This window comes from Castor canadensis, chromosome 2 (genome assembly GCF_047511655.1).
Source record: "Castor canadensis chromosome 2, mCasCan1.hap1v2, whole genome shotgun sequence".
NCBI lineage: Eukaryota > Metazoa > Chordata > Mammalia > Rodentia > Castoridae > Castor > Castor canadensis.
In genome coordinates this window covers 63,800,246-63,822,276 of record NC_133387.1, presented here as the reverse complement: position 1 = coordinate 63,822,276, position 22,031 = coordinate 63,800,246, and the positions used below count along the sequence as shown (strand labels likewise).

Here is a 22,031-nt window from a genome sequence, read left to right as displayed (position 1 = left end):
TGTTTCCATAACTTGGCTATTGTGAATAGTGCTGAGGGCTTTTTTTTTAACCTCTGAGCATCTCTGAGTTTCTAAAGAAAGGAGTGGGGTGGTATTATCCATATTTCCTTTTGGCTTCCTCTGCCTTATTAAATGAGTGCTACTGTTTTTGCCTTTAAACTTCTTGCTCATATTTGTCTATTCCTTTCCTTCTCATTTATTTACTATAGCTTACTGAGGTCTAAGAAATGGGAGATAAGCATGTTATCATTTTACCATCATCAACCAGAAATTGGAAAAATCTTTTGTAAATTTAAATTAGCTTTCCAATCAATATTTTGGTGTCACAGTAGAGATTTGGAATCTACTTGAAAAAAAAGTCAAATAATTTATGTACCCAAACTTAAAAATTCTGTTGTCTCCTGTAGCCTTGAAAGATAACAGTATGAAGGACATCTTAAAATTTCATAAAACTACGTTTCATCAACCCCAGGTCGGGATTAAAATGTTCAGTAAAACCACACCTGCTCTCCTCTGTTCTCTCTGCTGCCTTTTGAAGCACATGAAACTTCACACCCATCAATGTATCTGGCTCTGAGTAATTTCTCAGCATGCCCCGTAGAAATGGTGGATGGTTACAAGCAGGTGTTGCTGACAAGCCACAATTCTCATTTTTACAGATGCAGTGCTTTCCATCTCTGCCATCTCCTTTCTCCTTTATAGCCTCTGAAATTGTGTTTTGTAAAAACTCACTTGGCTATCTTCACACAGTTTCCCTGTTACAATAGGTAAATGTCAAAAGCAATCAGGTGCAATATCAGCCTTTCATTGTATTCCCCTAAGCCCCGAGGCAGCTAATAACTTCTTGCAATATTTTCTTAATGTAAATGGAAACAGATACTAACCCAGGCAAATGATCCCTCCTGAGCCAGCTGTCCTTTTCAATATGTTATCCTGAAGATTACATGAATATTTATTGGCTCTTCAGTTTCTCACAGCAGTCAAAGTTCCACTAACAGGGTACAGCATGCTTTAATAATGCAATTTTGCATGATGGGGTAAAACCACATGGGGGTAAAACCACATATAAAAATGCCCTCAAGCAAAGTGCTCAGGAGCTGGAAGATCTTGATCACATATTAACTTAGTAAACAACTTGTAGTGCGACCTCTGAAAGATCAAATAAATTGTCAGTTTCCTTGCTTGAAAAGTGAGACCATCACCCCACACATGGTCTTTCTTTCTTATTCTTATCTTTCTTTTCTAAGTATTGTAAGTTTTGTACACTTTAACTTCATTTGGATTTTTGTTTATAGGTTTCTTCCTTCCTTCCTTTCCTCTTTCTTCTCTCTCTCTCTCTTTCTTTCTTTCCTTTCTCTCTTTCATTCTCACTTTCTCTCTCCGTTCCTCCCTCCCTCCCTCCTTCCTTCCTTCCTTCCCTCTTTCTTTCATTCAGTACTGGGGATTAAATTTAAGGCCTTCTGCTTGCTAGACAGGCCCTCTACCACTTGAGCTACTCTACCAGGCCTTTTAAAAATGTTGGCTATTTTTGAGATAGGATCTTATGTTTATACCCATGTCAGCCTGGACTGTGATCTTCCTATTTGTGCTTCCCCAAGTACCTGGGATGATATGCACACACCACCATGCCCAGTCAGTGGTTGAGATGGGGTTTTATGAGCTTTTTGACTTGGCTGGCCTCCAAGTGCGATCTCCTCCTGATCTCTGCTTCCCAAGTAGCTAGAATTATAGGTATGAGCCACCATGCCCGACTTTGGTATTTTCTTTCACCATTAAAGTTTCCAAACATTGCAACAATATGTATTTTCACTTTCACTAGCAATAATTTACATGCTATTATATGTTTCCATAATAATTTTATCTGAGACTATTACCACAAAAGACCTTTTATTACCCTAACATGAGAAATGAAAAAAGGACTGAAGAGCCTCAAAATGTGCACAGTGAAATGGCTCTTATACTCTAAGGGGAAGAAACCAAAAGTGAAATAACACATCATCAGAGGAGATACATGGATGGCAAAAATTGCATGAAAAGCCATCTGCAGGGAAAAATGCAAATTAAAGCTAAAATGAGATACCACTCTGCATCTACTGGAATGGCCACAATGAAGAAACCACAGAAAATCCTGAAAACAGCAAGTTATTTTACAGGATGGAAAGCATCTAGAGCCCTACCTCATATATGGATCTACAAAGTAGTTCAGCTACTTTGGAAATCGGCACCATATGAACAACAATCCTATTCCTAGGGATTTACCAGATGAAATTCGTCACAGAACTTTTTAAAATACAAAGCCCACTTTCACAGAAAAACCTATATGAAAATATTAATAAAAACTTTATTTGTAATCACTCCAAATAGGAAACAACCCAAATGCCCCTCAACTAGGAATGGATAAGCTATGATGCACCCACACAATGGAATACTATTAGCAATTAAAAAGGAACCAAATGCTGACACATGAAATGACATGGATGAATCTAAAATGCATCATGTGCTGTGGAACAAAACAGACTCAAAAGGCTACATACTATATGATCCTTTGACAAAGCAAAAGGCAAAACCATAGATCAAAAAACAAATCAGTGCTTGTCAAGGCTAGGTGTGTGTGGAGGGCTTGACTTCATTGTGGCAGCAGCCATATAACTAAACATGGCTGTCAAAACTCAGACTACAGACTAGAAGAGGCATATTTCACTATAGTGATATCAAACCTTAAACATGGGGGAAGTGAAAAGGCAGAGGGAGATAAAGACTTGTTGGATGGATATAGAAATAGTGAAAGAGAAGTGATGTCAAATAAGTAGGAGAAAAGAAGTGGACAAGGGAATGCAGAAGGGTTCAGGAAGTCCTCAGCAAGGAGATGTTGTCTAGTTTGAGTTTTAAAAGACATACAGGATCCCAGCCACAGGTGATGTGCTTTGCAGCAGTAGAAGTATGGATCGGCCAAGTCTCCATTTGTGGCATGGGAGCACACACACCAGTGAGCTCTGGGATAAAGAAGGATGGATCACAAAAAGCCACAGTGGCAGTGCCAGTGGTTTGGAATTTATCCTGTGGCCAAATGAGAAGCCACTAATGGATTCTGAGAGTTAAGTGAATTATCAGGAACACCACGGTGGTAATGTGAAGGGGGGTTGGAGTACAGGAGGCAGCAGAGTCAGGCTACAGGCAGGGAGAGAGAGGCCTCTACAATGCCCAGAGCTGCACAGACACCATGTAGCCACCTGTGGCCATTTATGTTAATTGAAATGAAAGACAATTAAAACCTCATTTCCTCAGTCATACTAGCCTCATTTCAAATGCTCCACAGACACATGTGGCTAGTGGCTACCGTGTTACATAGTGCAGGGTCAATATTTTCATGAAAGCAGAAGATGCTAATCTAGAACCTCTGGGAGACCTTAGCAACTGTGGTAGGGAGAGCCTAACATATTCATTTTATATTTGGAAAGCATGTTTGGGTAACACCTTGCCTTGCTCTCTCCACAGTGATAAATATAGTTATGTATAAATTAGCTAAGACAGGAATGTAGCTACCTGGAGGTTTGCTATAAAGCCTGTGATCATACACACTGATTGGAGCTCAAAGCAATTTAGCATCAGGAAGCATCACTATCAGTAGCTAATTGGGCAACTAGGTTTGATTGTGTTTCAATTTTTTTCATGTGCTATTTTTCATTTTGCTGGTCATCTAGCAAGTCTAGTAAGCACGTGAGTGACAATTTTTAAGTAAGAATATTATTTTTCTATCTCAACTGCTCAGTGCCAGAAAACTGCAAGGACAAAATCTTTCAACATATGTCTCTTCTTTCCTTTCTGGAAGACCCTGCTCTCATCACGAATCCCTAAATATCTATTTTTGAGATGAACAGCCTCAGAACAGAAGGTTCTGGGTGCTTCACTCTTGAAAGCAGGTTGGTTCATCAGGTACCCAACATCTGGGCATCTACTCGAGCACACCCTAGCCCGACTTAGAGAAATAAGATCTGGAAGAAGTCAGATTGCAAAGACAAAATGCCAGTGGCATGCTCTACTGGTCAGTTAATTTTCTCTGGCACTGTATAAACCCTAAGAATGCCCAGTGATTGGTCTCATCACTCAGAGAAGTCTGGCTGATTAATCTCTAGAAATATTTCCAACAAGTACTGAGAATAATTTGGTGGCAAACAAATGCAGCTTAAATTACAAAATGATTGATGGTCAAATGCACAAATAAAAAGAGCTTTTATCAGGATTTTGTGTAGTAGGAGTTACAGTAGAGGCACTCCCTTTGTCCTTGGTGGCATCTGGCTCTCAAAAAGAAATAGTATTTACCCTAGTCCAAATGGGAAGAACATCCCCCACATACTCTTGATACAGCTAAACAATGGTGATCCTTAGCAGTATGGTGTTTACCTAGCAACATGCTCTAATGATTCCACATGTGGAACCAGCTTTGCCAGGGTGCTTCCCTGATTGTATGTATGTATAAAAATATAAATATATTTATATAAAAATATAAATATATTTATATTTTTGTGTGGTTGACTGTCAAGAGAAAAAGAAAAAGAAAATGTAAGTTAATATAATACATTACAAGAAAAAAGTATCTTCTGCAGAAGTGACCTGCAGGCACTGAATTGGATTGAACCCTGTGAGAAAGTCATGGGCATTTTCCTCTGCTAGAGGGTAATCCTGTACGGGAGGTCTGGGTCTCTTCTCAGCTGCAACCTTCCAGCACTGCCCAGTGGGCAACAAAACTTTAGCCCAGAAGAAACAGCCACTCATCACCCATTTACGAGCTCTCAAGACAGCCAAATAGCTACAGGGAAGAAGACATCCACCTTCCACTGCTGCCTGGAGAGTCTCTGAACACAATAATAAAAACCCTCCTGAAAGTGATTCCCTAGTGAGAGAAACTTATGGTTTGTGAGCGCCATTCAAACAATAAGAAAAACTAGTCCAAAATGCACTGTGAGCATTCACAGATTTTTTGATAGGTTACATTGCTCCTCTTGTTGAGAATACATAAGAATGACAATGCAGATTTATTCTTTAAGTGATCTTTAAATTTATTAGTGCTAAGAAAGTGAAGTATTTGCATTCGTGTTTCCATTTCAGTCAATTAATGCTTCAATGTTCAGCTGTCAGGGGACACAGAATTTGAGGCAAAATCTTTTTGTGTGCCTGTCTGCTTACTGGTCCGATCCAGACAACCAAGTTTTAATTTAGGTACAAAACGAGTCATGTTTGGGATTGAAAAGATGGAATTGAATCAATAGGTCCTATTCATCCTGGTCTGAGATGGATCTAATTCTATAAAGTAATAATGTGCTTCAGAAGTTATTCACTTGGAACTGAAATAGTTTGCCTTGTTAATGATGACTGGGAAATGAATAAATAATTTGAAGTACTACTTTCTTCTAAAATGCTTGGGATGCCATCCAAACACTCCCATTTAGGACTGTGTAATTAGTGCTGAGGTGTGCTCACACAGATGAATGAAGCCCATGCAGTCAGCGCCAGGATGAGGTGCATCACAGAGAACACTAAGGTGTTGCCTGGTCCTTCAGAACATCCTGGATTTGCAACCCAGATGCTTATAACTAGAGAGGCTGCCCAAAGGCACAGAGCTGGCATCCCCATTCCTGATTTTCAGGGTGCCCTCTCACCTAAGACTTCACTAGGCCCTAGCTTGGTACTGAATCATTTACCTAGGCTGAGAACAACTGATGGAAAATCTGTATTCTGGGACAATTCTCCAGTTCTACTTTATTGTAGTGCAATTTCTCATGCTGGGCAAGGATCAGTTTGCGCACAATTCCTTCCCTAAGTGATCATCTGCTGTTTCAACCATTCTCAGAATTATGTTTTCTGCCTTAGTGAGGTTTAGGTGCAGGGCAAGTTCAAGCAAAGTGTGTCAGGTTTGCTTCTGGTGAGGGCATGCTTATCACTACATAGAACCGGATCCCATCAGCATCAATTACAGGAAACCCTTAAAAAGCATGCTACCGGGAATTGTGAGAGATGCAGAGAAATGCAACTATTTACTGCCCTTAAGGAATGGACTGTCTTTGGGGGAAGAAGCAAAACATAAGCACATGCAAAGTAAGATGACAAGAATAAAAGACACAACAGTAGAAGATAAGCCATGGTCCAGTAGAGTATTAGACAAGAATTTCTGTACTGTTTAAGAACAACAACAACAACAAAAACACTTGCGGGAGGTGTGTGAGGGTGCAGGCAAAGTGCCATTAAGAGATTAGATTTTTGAGCTGATTTGTGAGTGATGTGTACTGTTTGGACAATGGTCTCTACCTCATAAGTTGCTGTGAAGATTAAAAACAATGTGAGGTTCTTAGCACAGTTGTTGGGAGAAAGCTTGATCAAAGTTTTTCTTGGATAAGAGGCACTCTAAGTAGCAGCAGGGAAAACATGGGCTCTTTGCATCACTAACAACCCTACTCTAATAGTATGCTAGCTCTCAGCTACATCTTGAAGCCAAAAGTCTTGCTAATAAATGTGAAAAAATTATTCAATTGAAAATACATGTATATGAGTACAGTGGAGAGTTTATCTTTTTGTATATATAGTTTTTCAAAAGATTGTATTTGCTTCTTCTATGGCTTCAGTGAGTTATATTTAGGAGATGGTATTTGGTGAGGAAAACTGGTATTTTATACAGGATCTCTGCCCACCTTATTTCTTCTGCTTTTAAAGAACCCACACTTGCATACCCATGTTTATTGCAGCACTATTCACAATAGCCAAGTTATAGAAACAGCCAAGATGCCCCACCACTGATGATGGATTAAGAAAAAGTGGTATTTATACACAATGGAATTTTACGCAGCCATGAAGAAGAACTAAATGTTATCATTTGCAGGTAAATGGATGGACTTGGAGAACATCATTCTGAGTGAGGTTAGCCTGGCCCAAAAGACCAAAAATCATATGTTCTCCCTCATATGCAGACATTAGATCAAGGGCAAAAACAACAAGGAGATTGGACTTTGATCACAAGATAAAGCGAGAACACACAAGGGAGATATGAGGATAGGTAAGACACCTAAAAAATTAGCTAGCATTTGTTGCCCTCAAAACAGAGAAACTAAAACAGATACTTTAAAGCAATTGAGGCCAATAGGAGAACGGGACCAGGAACTAGAGAAAAGTTTAGTTCAAGAAGAATTAACTTAGAAGGTAACACACATGCACAGGAAATCAATGCGAGTCAACTCCCTATATAGTTATCCTTATCTCAACTAGTAAAAACCCTTGGTCCTTCCTATTATTGCTTATACTGTCTCTTCAACAAAATTAGGGGTAAGGGCAAAATAGTTTCTGCCAGGTAGCGAGGGGTAAGGAGGGGCTAGGGGGGTGGGGAGAAATGACCCAAACATTGTATGCACATATGAGTAAAATAAAAATAATAATAATAAAAAGAACCCACACTAGAGGTTCATCCTGAATCTTGAGTAAGCTCAACACAGAGAAGCTCTGTGTTGCTGAAAGAAGCTAAAGCAGTTTCGTTTAACAATTAAGGGAATTTTATATGCTGCAAAGTTGGTGAAGAACTCTTCAATGAAACTTGCTTTTGTAAATTAATAAACAATAGAAGAGGACAGACTCCCTTTCTACTTCCTATGCTCAGCTGCATGAGTATGATTTCTGTATCTTTCCAGTAATGACTTCTGGGGAAGGAACATTGAAAGGTCAAAGTTATGATGACTTAGAGAAGGTGTAGGTACCAGGATCAGCCCTGAGTTTCACCTACAACCTGTGTTTTTCAGGTGATAGTGAACAAAGTCCTTGTAGAAGTGTGAAAAAAATCCACTGCTATAACCCAAACCAATTATGTGTAAGATAAAGTGCAATCAATGTTACTATTTTAGAGGTTTTACTCTAGGGCAGGGCTTGCCCTGGTGCCATTAGAAGAACTGTGACACTGGAGGTGACAGGTGGGTTGAGGCAGCTGAAGATAGGTGGATGAGGCCTGGTGGTGGTCTGCTCTTCCAGCAGCCTTACTTGTTTTATCTTAGCATATTATAGATATGCCATAATTTGAAAATGTGCCGTGAATTGGAAAGAAAGGACACATAGCCTTAAATTGTTGTGAAAGGGGAGCTGGTTTAGTATATATTTAAGGGCTTAATCACTTAGTGTATTTACGTGTCAGATCAGTTCTTGAAAGAGGCTGAGATGGACAAAAGAATTCAAAGTGCTGGGAGCCACTTTCAACACATAATTAAAGATAAAAGTAACAAAAGTTAAAATACTGGCCAAATGCCTTATAATCTATGCTGATTCATAGTAAAATGTAATTTAGAGCTGGAAGAGTCTATAAAGACCCATCTTCCATTACATTTTAAATGAGGCTGGAGCACAGGAAAATCAAGGGACATAGCAGTTAGTGGAAAGCCAGAGTGAGGCTTAGGCTTGTTGTCCAAAGCGCTTTTCCTTTAGTTAAATGTCCTTTTCTTATGATTAGTTTACAGAGATTTTGGCTTTTGCTTTACTTTGTGTGTTTCTCAAATTCAAATGACTATTTGGTGTCTGTGTGGTTGGTGGGAAATGGCTAACGCACTTGACTTCACTACTAGTTCAAGTTTAATTTCATCCTTCTAAGGGATCATGCTTAAAAGTGCCACAAAAGACCTGCTGGCTAAGGTAGGAATCTCTAGAATCACTTTTCAACTCCATAGCCTAAGGGCATCATTAAGGTTTCTTTGTGAAGGTCATCGGGGCATTTTACCAAAGACAAGTGACTCTTTCCTTGAACAGCAGATTGTAGTGGGCCTTAGGGAAAGTCAGCAATGACCAAGTCCAAACTCCAGCCTATGCTAGAGAAAGTACACAAATAGAAACAGATTATCAGCATCTGGATAGAGCTGGAAGACTGATGGGGAGTCAACAGCTTGCTGGCCAGTGATGTGCTTGTGGATAAGGACAGAAAATTGAGTCACTAGGAAAGCACAAACAAAGGGAAAGGAATTGAGACTGCTCTCTACTGTTGTTTAAGATTGATGCTATGTCCTGAATATGCTCTACCACAGAGCTTGTTACAGACTATATATAAGTTTATAAATTCCCTCAACTGTCAATCTCTACTACTGATGTCCAAATACCACCACATGTATTTCAACCCCATAAATTCCAATATACTCTTCCTGACAAATGATAAAAAAGGCTGAGACTAAGAGTTATTTTTATTTCATTACCTGTGCTACAGCCCTTCTTGGAAAGCTCTGGTGGGAGAGGTTTGGTGGAGAGGTAGGATGTACCTATAAGGACAGGTTATAGCTCTGCAATAAAACTTGGCGTCAGGACTCAGGCCTTGAGGTAGGAAGGTCCAAGGACCAGCCTATTAACCCTACTGCACTTAGCCACTGGGACATTTTTATAGAGCAAGACTCTAATCCACCCAGAGACAGCAGGCTACCTGTCATCTCTAGCCTGTGTACACAGAACTCAGTGAGAATGACAATGGTTAGTTAATGCAGGAAATAATTTAAACTTCACAAATATACCAAAGTCACCAGTTTTAAGAAGATTCTAACATTTTTTCCAATTTTCTATGTTTATCAATAATATCACAGTGAACATCCTTGTCATTGTGGTTTGGATTTTAAATGTCTCCTAACAGCTCATTTGCTGTTGGGAAGTTGTGGAACCTTTAAGAGCTGGGGCCTAGGGGAAGGAAGTTACATCACTGGGGGGTGAGCCCTTGTGGGAATATTAGGACCCCAGCACCTTCCTATCTCTCTCTTTCGCTTTCAGCCACCATGAGGTGAACAGGTTTCCTCCATCATACACTTACACCATGATGTTCTGCCTTGCCACAGACTCAAAAACAATGGAGCTAGCTGACCATGGACTGATACCTCTGAAACTGGGAACCAAAATAAAAAAAAACTTTTTACTTTCTAAGTTGATTTTCTCAGGAATTCTGCCATAGTGATAGGAAGCTGACACATTTTATATAAATCTGTTTTTATTTATTTAATTTTTTTAGTGGGACTGGGGTAATATAATTGCCTATCATAGTTTATTCTTATCCCAGCCTCTGATCTGGGAATCACTTTCTTTTCCCTTGAGTCTAATTTTAAGGCCTGAATAAATTACTTACTCTTTTAGATAATGAGACAACAGTGTTCAAGGAGGTGGTCTATTATCACTTTGAATCAAGAAGGATATTCCTGTACTACAGATAGAAGGCTTCTGTCTGTCCACTTCCAACTGATGGTTGGCTCCTGGGTCACTAGCCTTGGAAAGAAGCAGTTTGCTTTTTTAAAATTAATTATAAAAACATTCCTTCTTTATTTTTTCCTGGAACAATATTTTGAAAAAGAATATATAGGGCTTTGGTAAAGAGCTCACTACTAATTGCCAGGCAATGAGTTAGTCAGGAACCCACGCCACAGTTTCTCATTTAGCTGAACATCCCACATCCCTGCAAACTTGTCTTGGCTGATGAAATGGTGGAAGGATCTTCGTTCACAGGAAGGGGAAGTTCGCATTTGGGTTCTTCATCTTTCCTCTCTGCTCTTATAATATTCAATAGTGACATAATGTTTGCAAGGAGATTCCAAAAGTCATGGTTTTGAGTCAGCATTTTGATGTTTTCCATAACTGTTGTAGTTTACTGGCTGTTTATTCTGGAGAGATGAACCTGAAAGTCTAGCCTGATGTTTCAACAAGGGTCACTCAGCTAGAAGAGTGGGTGGCTCTGATTTAATGGCTGACTGACAGCCAGTATGAATGCTGGATTGCCAAAGAAGAGTGAGTTGTTGGACCAGAAAAATTCCTAGCAGGGATTGTAGTCTCAACAGCAGCAATGACACAGTTAGAGCTTACTTGGAGCCAATGCCATTCTAAATAGTCTCATGTATAAATTCCTTTAACCTTCACCACAAACTCATGACCTAGGGATTACAATGATCTTTTCTTTACAACCAAGGAAACTGAGGTCAAAGAGATCATGCAACTCCCTCAAGGTCACATGGCTCGTAAATGACAGAACCAGGTTCCAAATTCAGGCAGTATGATTTGTTAACCATGGTACTCACCATTTGCTTGCCTAGATATAATGGCTCTCCTACCAATGGCATAATAGCCCTTGTCCACCAATGAAAAGGCTTCAGTATCATGGGAAACAAATAAACCAAAGAAATAAACAAGCAAAACAGCAAACATGTTGTATTAATGATCCTTGGGCTAGGTTAAGACTTGAATTTTTTTTTTTTTGGTAATACTGAGGTCTGAACTCAGGGTCTTGCGCTTGCTAGGTGGGCATTGTACCACTTGAGCTACATCTCAAGCCCTAGGGTAAGACTTGAAAAGGAAGCCAAACCCTGGAATAACTGTGACTTCTGAGCATCTGATAGCCTCTCACTGTCTCAGTCTCATACAGCACAACAATCCTTGATAATTTGACAATGGCTATGAGGCCCAGGGCTAGTTCTTTACCATCTGGGAAGCACTTAGCATTTCTCTTCAAAATTAGAGATCAAAATTATTTCAGAAGTTAAGCAGGAAAAAGCATAAGCTCCAGGAACCTTTTAGGTGCATGCTGTGAATTACGTGCTATAAACACAACATGCCATCAGTATAATAGCACTTTTGCCACAGAGGATGGTTCAACCTGCATTTTAAACTCCTTAAATTGAAAGAAATAAATATGTGGAAAAAAGAAGTCATGAGGCATCATGAACTAATAGAATTATTTCTACTCTCCAAGGTGATGTAAAATAACACCATTTTGAAAATGGATAGAATTGTTTTGAGGTCAGTGTGATCTTACTTGCTAGGCAGAAAAATTCACATATTAATTGTAAGCATTAGTACCTGCTCTTTCCCCAAATATGCTTATGCATGAATTTTATTTGCATTAGAAAAGTACACACGGGTGTGCATGCACACATACACACACGCACACACATACATATAGAAAGAGAGCTGTCATATTTTAAATAAAGCTGAGACCTTAAATACATGGTTAACATTTTCATTGTGGTAGTATACTTTTATTTTTATTCCAGTCCTCTAGGTATTCTGCACCAATAAACAATTTGAATGGCTGGAATAGCTACTAAAGCCTCTGTGAACATTTTCCCCAAGTGTAAATTATTGGAAGGCTGTTTTTATAATTCATGAAAATCTTTAGTCTTGTGTCCTTTTAATCTTGGTGAATCCATCGTTCTGACAGAATCCTGTTTTTAGTCTATGCTTAAAGATTGGATTTATTTCTTTTGCTTATCAAGAAGAAAAAGAAAAATGAAATTGTACTTTCAGATGTATGTAATTTGACTTCTGCACATATTTGCTGAGGTTTAATGCTTCTGTAGTTTTCTCTCTTGAATTTGTCAAGGCTCAAGCTAAACACAGCAATTCTGTCCTTGTAATTCTGGTGATTTTTTGGATAACATTAACTTTATCATGTAAAGCTCTTATTTTTCCCCAATAATTTGATTTCTAAAATATCATTTGACGTATGCCTCCCCTACCTCACATGTGCTGAAGATGACCACAATTTATAAGAAATTTAGGTCTGCAACATGGGTACAATTATTTTCAGTATTTTTTCTTTCACTGTTCCTATGTTTCTATCCACAACATTTTGAGTTAAAACACTTCAAGATAGAAAATGACAGTTGTCCTATCCCCTCTTCTGTCCTCCTGCTTGCTGTCTTGCTGTCTGCTAAATGAGTTCTGGAACATTGCTGCAGCGAGGAAAAGGACCAGGGAAAGCTGACTGGAAGAGAAATATGGCCTCTGTTACCAGTTATACAGACTCCTAGAACCTCAGGGTTGGGAACCTCAGAAGTAGAATCCATCTGTTTCTTCCCCCATCTGTTGCTAGTACCCCAAGGAAGGGATCCAGTCTTTCTGCTCCACAGGGCTGTTTAATGGATTGGGGGTATATAGGTCAGATTTCAGCCCATTGCTTAAATCTTCCAATGGTCCCTCTGTACTCAGACTATAATACAGACTTCTTTCCAACAGCATATGAAGCCTGTATCATCTGCCTCCTGCCTAATTCCAGACCTTGATGAGTCACCCTCCCTTGCTCACTGCACCATAGACACACTGGCCTTCTGCATATTTCTTGATTGCTGAGCTCCTTCCTACCTGAAGGTTTCTGCCTGGACTTCTACCCTCCTTCTCCCATACCCTTCACACGTCTGGTTTCATTCTATTGAATTGCTTTCAATCAAAAGATAAGTATTCCCTGCCCAATCCATAAAAATCAAACACCCCACCGTTCACAGCAACACTACAACATCACTCTGCTTATTTTTACTCCCAACTTACAAATGAACGGAGAGCTTTTATAGGGGTTGAGGAGTTGGGGGATCATTAGTTGTGGTCTTCTACTCTTCTTGAGTCAAAGGTTAGCAATTAGTGTTAAAGATGGTTTCCGTTTGTTTGTGCTCATAGCCTGAGACTTTCAGGCCACTTAGATTGTCTATAACCTCCTCTGATCTATTTGTCCACCATCCCCACAATAAGAACAATGAAAAACAGGACCTTTAATTAGAAGTCAGACAAAAGAGTCACTTACTTATAGTGGATCCGGACTCAGGCCTGTTCAGGGAGCTGATGATGACAAAACCGAAGCCTTCATTTTCTTTACGGTGAATGACTACATCACTGGTCTGTAGGCTGTGGGAGGCGAAGCCTTCAGGGGGCGAGGCATTGCTACTCGGGGCAGCATGGTTGCTGTTGGTATACGTTGCGTAGTCACTGCGTGGAGAACTGTGGTGGGTTGATACAGAGCCTGGACTCCTTCCATTCTCTGGGCAGGGCTCCCCTAAAATACACATCATATGTAGGAACTCAATTACTTAACAAAGGCCTTAATGAATGCTTCCTGTGCACTAGGCATTGTCCTAGACGGTGAGGTTGCTGCAAGACTGAGTGACTGACTTCTCTTTCCCCGAGATATGCAGAATATTTAAAGGGTTACAAACTTAGCCAGGGAGTTCCCCAGGTCTTGACCTAGTTCTAGCCTTCATAGAAAACATAGGAAAACCCCACATCAGCCTCCTATGAGCCACTACTTATTCACATTATCCTCTTCTGACTGCAAACCCTGGGGACAATGCTTACTTTTGGATAGTGAGCCTCTTGGACGCAAAACAATTAACCAAAGATGATCACCAAATAAGGAGACATCATTCTAAACAGTATTGTGCATATGAGTTACTTAAAGAACTTGTAAAAGGTACACATCTTTACAGGGCCTGCCACAGAAAGTTTTTAAAGAGAAATGGAGAAGATTAGGCACAGGGAACTGGATTAAATTTCCAGGTCTTTGAGAAATGCTGCTGGAGATTAAGTAGGGCTAACAGCCCTGGGGAGGTCCACATGTCATATTTTTAAAGAGCCATAGTTCTACCTTATGCTATTTTCTTGGCCTACAAGTGTTAACTCACCGCATGTAGGTGGGACATACACTTCTGAAAAGCACTCTTCATGGCTGTTTGAATGCCCATCATATCTCAATGACTTCATTGAAGTCATTTTAAACTTATTTGTTTAAAACAAATAAGTTGAGATTTTCATTAAAAACTGTAGTTTGCTTACTGTAGGATCAACTCTAATGATATCAGACTAAAAAATTATGAATTTTGAATCTCAATATTACAAAATATGCTCTGTTTTCAAGTGGATAAAGGAAACCAATACCACAAGAAAGCAAGCATATTTATGTGGCAAAGTGATAGAAAGTTGGCAATCAAAAGAAGCTGGTTTTTGAAATGAAAGTTGGTATGTCATACAAAAAGAATTTTGTCATTTTAATTTAATACCTAGGTATTAGAACTTTGATTAAAATAACTGAAGCAGGCGCTTGGAATACTGTAATTAAAAATAGGACTGTTTCATTTCCTTCTTAAAATTTTATTAGGGTTTGAAAGACGTTTATGAAACAGAACAATGAGATGGAAAATGATGACAATTAATGGTTCCTTTTGGACTCTCTAGTTGTTGTCTCTTATTCAGTACTCTTGAAGTCATCTCGTATGGCAAGTCAAGAATGACTGGCAAGAGTTCCATGAAGGTGCTTAGCTATCTAAGCTACGATTCCATTCTTGCCATAGTTTGGATCTAGAATGTCCCCCAAACACCCATGTGTTAAAGGCCTGTTTGCCAGTACCTGGCACTATTAAGAGGTGGTGGAAACCCCAATGAATGAGGCCCAGTGGGAGGCATCCTGGTCATTGGGGATGTGTCCTTGAAAGGGGCTGTGGGACCTCAGACCCTCTCTTCCTCTCTTTTTGCTCTTTTGCCCTGAGGTGAATGGCATTTTTTCTATATACTTCCGCCGTGATGTGCTGCCACAGGCCCAAAAAGGAATGGGCCAATGAAACCTCCATGAGCAAAAGTGAGTCTTTTCCTTTTATAAGTTGATTTATCTCAGTAATTTGTTATAAGAACACAATTCTGAGATGAGAAAGACAGGGAGAAAGAATGAAGCCTAAACAGGATGTTTTGTTATATTGGTACCTAATGTAGAAGCTGCATTTATTCATATACCCTGATTAAAAAAAAATTACCTTGCATCAATTCATCAATTACAAATTTAAAAGGAAGTGAAATGTAAAATAACTGAGTAAATAAAAAGGACTTATAAAAATATATTAATTTCTCATTTATAATTAGGAATGAGATCAAAGCTACTGCTATCATTATTTAATATCTTTAAGATAAAATTGATCAAGTTTTAATAAAAAAGGATGCTTTTCATTTTTAAAAAATGTACTAAGATCATAAAAGAACAAAATGTCAATGTCAAAGCCTTTCCCTCTTTTGAACTGAAATTTAAAATTTCTGCCTGCATAAATCACCCTCACTGCCCGGAAACACGGTCTGAAGACAAGCTGTCTTTGTTTTGCTAAAGCACATGTCGTTTATCAGTCCTGTGCAAGTTGGAAATAAAGTGATTAGAGAGAGTCTGGAAGAAGAAAAACAAACAATTATTATGCTGCTACATTAAATTGAAAATCTCCCTGAGTTATTGGACCAAATCAGTAACTAAATGTCATAGGCAGTGACAAGATAGATCTCATTTTCTGGCTGTCATATTTGGAGGGGTTGAGAGCTGTGGTTGTCAGTAAATAAGCAAAAGAAAAATGATCTGTCTTTGCAGTAAATGGCTGGGAGTGGCTACAGCACAGGTTCTACAGAGAAAGAAAGAAAATTATTGACTGAGTCAATGTGACCCGTCTCTGGGTGAGTGAAAGTGTTAAATTCATGAGTGGGATACTTCTCTCCTGCCTTTGAACTCCTTTTTCAACCTGGAGAAAAAAATTCTTTGTCATTAGCAAATGAATGTATTTTAAATCAGGAAGTTAAGACTTCAAGCTTTTCTTGGGTTTGTTCTGAGTCTCTGACACTTGAAAACTGATAGCATGATCTCCTTTGAGAGATTGACCCTACATCATTTTTGTATTCAGTTGACTCTGGATCTATTTTTGGCAGTACTGGAGTTTGAACTCAGGGCCTTACATTTGCTAGACAGGTGTTGTACACTTGAGTCACTCTGCCAGCCCTTTTTGTATTAGTTGTTTTTGAGATAAAGTCTAGCTTTATGTCTGGTCCAGTCTGGATGGCAATCCTCCTATTTATATTACACCACATAGCTGGGATGACAGGTGGGCATCACTGCATTCAGGTACTGTTTGAGATGGGATATTGACATGATTCTCTCAATCTCTGAAAGCCATCACACCTAGGCTGAATGAGACTATTTTCTTTCCAACTTGCATACATCAACAGAACTGCTTTAGAATAGTATAGTAAAATTTCATAAACTGACCAAACACAATGCACATTTTTAAACAATTTTCTAATTTCTAGGATCCCTGATTCATTCTTCTGGCTCACACATAAAAGGGTACACACAGTTTAGTCACTTAGTGTGTAATTACTAAAGTCAAATTCTTAATTTTTAGGTTATTTCTTTCTTTGTGTCCCCACCAGCAATATTGTAAACCACTGTGCTGACTGGAAGAGGGTTTCTTTTGCAGAGGGCAGGAGTGTTGACAATGCCTGCTGAGTGAGATGGCTTAGACAGGACATTAACTATTGGCCAGGACTTGCGTCTGGTTTGTACAGTGCTAGCTTCTACTTTGCTGACTCATTGTTCATAAATAGGGGATTTTATAGAAATGGGAATTTTTGGTTTCCTTGACATATTTGTCAATGGATGGAGCTAGACAATGGCTATTCTCTTGCCTGGGCATGTGGTCTGCTCACAACTCTCTAATGTCTCCTGCAAATTCCACACTTTGTTATTTATTTGCTCATGGTCCCATAGAGTTAGGACTCTCCAGGTCAAAGGGAATTGTTCAACCAGAGCCTTCATTTCCCTTCTAGACCCACACACTGGGTGCCACAACTCTAGGATTTTGTAACCAGAGAGAACTTGCCAGCTTCTAGATCATGCTTGGGTCTCTTTTCAAGATTGTTCCCCTGAAGGATGACAGCTCTGCAGATAGGCATATCTTATCTTGAGACATGGTTGAGCCCATGGGGCATGTAGAAGGACAGAGCTTGACACTGAGCTGAGGTGCCCATATGAGTATATACTAGGTCCCTCAAGGTACCTCTTGGGGTGTGGGGCAGTCCAGAATATGACCCTACAAGTGTTAGGGGCTGGTCTGCCTGCAGGCATTTGTGTAGGCACCCCTGGTTTATGCTCATGAAGGCAGACAACTCACTGAAATGAACGACATGTTCACAGTGGAAGCAAAGAGAGTGCATTGAGAATGGACAAAGTGTGGAGCCACTGCCAGGGGAGGCACTGGCCCAGGAAAGACTGGCTAATCTTCTCACCCTGCTGCCAAGAAAACCCTACCTTCCTCATCAGGCCAAGAAGTAGACTTTTCCTTAGGTGTTAGAAAAAAGATGCTGATATTTTTGAGACTGACTCTAACATGTTTTGATTAAGTCAAAAAACTTTCACATGCATTCTAGATTTACACTTTAGGAAATTCCTCAAAGGCACTTTCCTCTCAAACAAATGGTGTACATTCAAAATAATGTACCATTAGGTTGAACATGTTGAAGCTGAGTTACCAAACATAAATACTTACACTTTCAGTATAATAATTAAAGTCACTCTCCCAAAATCCTTGGGGGGGAAAAAAAAACTAAATATTGGAGTTAGTGGCATAAATAAGACATCTCTCAAAGCTAGTTCAAGGTGCAAGATCTGTGCTACAATTATCTGGTAAACAAAATTGGAAGTGCTACTGGATTGTTTGTTCTCTTATCCAATAATTTCTCACTTTTGAGGATTCAGCTTGCTTAATTGGAAATTTTGCCTGTCTTTAGTGTGCACATTTTTTATAATTTAATATTTGTGGCAGGCTTTTGTGTTATTTTAATTTTTGTCTAACACTATTAACCTGTCAGTATCTCTCATAATGAATGTGTGCTTTGTTTCTGGTGCACCAATTAGGAAGTCAGTGCCCTCTGTCTTTAGAGGTAGGGCAGAGGTATGGCAAGGATATTGGGAGAGCTGAGGCAAGGATAAGAATGATGGGTGTAATCCCTATAGCCTCAGTTCTTCCCAGTCCCTGCCTCATCCTACTGTTCCTTTGTGTGAGAGGTGGCAACCTAACCCCTCTTCCTGTTCCTCTGCTTCTGCCTAAGCTGACTGCTTCCATTCAGCTTTGTACCATCCCAACCTAAGCCAGCATGCAACTCCCACTGCCTTGCTTATGAGAGCATAATAATAAGAACAAGGACGACACTCCTTGAGAAGGCACCTCCACTGCCACATCCATTTGTAGTTGTCCTTTGTCACTTTAAAGACATGGCAGCTGTGAAAAAAGGTCATCTTCCCACGCCTTTTAAATCTTTTCCATCTTGTTTTTTAGGCATTTACTTTGCTCTCAAAGTATTCTTTGCTGAACTTAATCATTTTTAATACTGATGAAGCTTTCAAGGAAGAGTGGGCTGAATTAACTTGGAATCTCTCCTGATGTGGATGAGCAGTCTGTGGCAGAACATTTTAAAAAATTAAATGTACTTGAAATGCACTCAAAAGCCTAACAGAGTAAAGTTGGTAAGAAGTGCAGCAAAGAGCATCTTTATGGAAGTCACATGACTCATAGATTGGAAGAATACCTTTGTGAAGCATTTGGCATATACCCCAATAGCTTGGGTTGATTAGAACAAAATTTAATTTGCAATAATCAGCTGTTGGCAAGGGGAGCATGAAATTATGTTGGTGCATTGGTTTTGAGCTTTGCAGTATATTTCCTTGTAAATCTGGTATCTTTTTAATTTATCTTTAGGTTACAGGACATATAGCACAGCAAACTTTTTATTAAAAATCACTCTGCAGGGAGAGACAGTTAAATGTTAACCAAGCAAGCACTGTTTTCCTCTTGGCATCTTGCCCAAGGATAAGGCATAATTCAAGGTGTTTTACTTCTTTGGGTCAAGAGGTATGCCATGGATTTCTGAAGACAAATGGCACCTCTTAGCAAAACTTCTACCCAACCCAAGATATATAGCAGTCTCTACTGATGACGGCTGACAATTCTTCTGACTTGCCCTTTTAAATGATTGCCCTTGCTAAAAGTCTAGTTTCCAGGCGACTCAAAAAAGAAAAGGAAATTTAGTCTGAGTAATAAATCTCATGCTCTCTAGACATTCATAGACTCATAGTCTGTGATTAGCAGGTGGCCTTTTCTTTTTATTCCAATGTTATATGTAATAGCACATACAGAAGACTCCCTATGGTAAGGAGTGACATTCCCTACAGATTGGATTCAGTAGGGCAATGGATAGTGTCTTAAAGTAGGGAAGGGGAGTGTATGAAAGTGGCAACCCCCCCAACATTGGCCCCAGAGATACAAGTCCATCTCTGCATTGTCATGAACTCACTATGGACTACTGGACATGCTACCAATCCCTTGGGCCTCAGTTTCCCAATCTGTAATGAGAAGGAGCTCATGTTGTTAAAGGATCTTCTACTTCTTGAACTGTGAATTTATATGAGATCTGTCAAGGGTCTGAACTGAGAAGTCATCAGGCTGCTGGGACAGCAGATGACAGTGGAGCATCATTGGACCTGCTGACTCTGGGACCCATAGGACTGTGCGATTCATAAAGCATTGAGGTCGTTGGGGAAAAATCTGCAATCCCAAAGTTATTTGAATTTCAGATTATGAAAACTGGACTGGAGGAGTGGCTCAAGTGGTAGAGTGTCTGCCTAGCAAGCATGAGGTTCTGAGTTCAAACCCCAGTACCACCAGCACTAAGACAAAAAAGTCAATTCTCCAGATTATGAAAACCAGTGTGGTGCTTTTAACAGACATATTTCCTAAAAGTATAAATCTTTTTGAAGGGTTGAGATGGTGAGGAGAAGTAAATTAGATTATATTATGAATAATGCAGGCTGACTTTTAAAAGTATGTCTTTGGTGGATTCTTTTATGAAGCTAAGAAAATAAGTATAAAGGTAATAATTGCTTCTTATTTATCTGTTTCATAAGTTTGGAGCTATATGAATTATGTTTTCTCAGAGTGGGAGCTGTATTTTTCTATATAGGGTAACAGTTTTATTGTTACCTCTTATCAAGTTCTACAATGAAGGCTAATTTTCCATCCTGGTTTCCTTATTATGATATCAAAATGCTGTGGTTCTTTGTAAACACCATGAGGAACATTTTCAAAGGCATATTTTCCATTACTATAATGTTCTTATGTCCAGCATCTTCCAAACAGCAAAGAGTATGCATACTTCAATTAGCCCCAGGCTTTGCTAGAAATTTTTAATGACTCCATTTACAATGTAGGCCTCAAAGACTGTTTGGATTTTTGTAGTAGTGGGGTGAAAATCTATACTTCTGAAATCATGGTTATTTTTAGAATAGCTGGTTTCTCTGTTTCCTTATATAATACAGAAACTGATTTAGAAGTTTGCTTCAAGTGTCCTTACTGTGTTCACCACCTAACCCCCCAACTCTTGTATCAGGTACATACCCCCACATAGCACCTTTCGTCTCACAGTGAGGTTAACCTGCCCATTGCGGGCTGCATGGTGCATGAGGTCGATGACATAGCGGTGGGTCTTCCCAGCTACTGGAATCCCGTCGACATAGACCAGCTCATCTCCTGGGTGCAGACGGCCATCTCTGTCAGCTGAGCCCATGGCAATGACGGCTCCAATCAAAATCTAGAGAAGCAGTGAGAAGGAAGGGACATTCACATTTCAAATTGCCACATCTGTGAACATGAGCACGTACTTGAAGAATGAAAAGTGAAGGACTGGATGCCCTTCCAGCTCTTTCACGTTGCTTACTCTTCCTAGAGAAATAAATGTCTCAAAGTCACTGCTGGTTGTCATAGATATAGGGCACACTTGTTTCCTTCAGGAGAATTCTAACGCAAAATAACTGCTGCTCATTGGCTGGTGCACCTGAGCTCTGCATGGAATCAAGGATCAAATCCTGGCTCCAGTTCTTACTTGTGTGGACTTGGGTAAGGCTTTGTAACTTCTGCAAACCTCAGTTTCTTCAATTGCAAAATGGGGAAATCAATCATAGGGCCTATTTCATAGGGTTATTGGGAGAGTTGATGAAATAATGCATGTGAAGCATTTAAGTTTTTTCATGGCACACAGTGAAAGCTTAAAAAATGTCAAGGGGAAACTAGCTGGTGCACACTACTACACTCTTGTAAAGGTTCAAAGCTTTTAGGGTATTTATTTGGCTTTGCTTTGAAAGGCTGGAGAAAAAGAAGAAAACAAAACAAAACTCAGCTCTTTCTGGCCAGCTGACTTACTCAAAAATTCTTAGTCAAACTTCCAGATTCTGGCTCCGCTCCTTAAAGCACTGCCCTTTGCACAAGGGACATTCCTGTCCCCTGAAGTGCTTCTCGGTGTGAAGGGCAACTGTGCCAGGAAGTGAGGAGGGGCACATCTGGGAACTGTGGGTAGTTTTGTAATTCCCTGAACTAGGACTATGATGAAAGACAACACATACGGTTTCCCACATCCATTAGAAGCACTCAATTTAGTGTCTG

At 39.6% G+C, this 22,031-nt stretch overlaps 1 protein-coding gene across 6 annotated transcripts in view; it reads right to left on the bottom strand.

Moving 5' to 3' along the window:
• The window catches only part of Magi2 (membrane associated guanylate kinase, WW and PDZ domain containing 2), a 1,413,820-nt gene that overhangs the window by 125,737 nt on the left and 1,266,052 nt on the right, over window positions 1–22,031 (bottom strand). For all 6 annotated transcript variants that reach the window (XM_074064888.1, XM_074064889.1, XM_074064891.1 and 3 more), the window contains 2 exons: window positions 20,991–21,183; window positions 13,550–13,798 (listed from right to left, as the gene is read on the bottom strand). In XM_074064888.1, coding sequence (XP_073920989.1) covers window positions 13,550–13,798; window positions 20,991–21,183 — 442 coding nt within the window. The remainder of the gene's footprint in view (window positions 1–13,549; window positions 13,799–20,990; window positions 21,184–22,031) is intronic.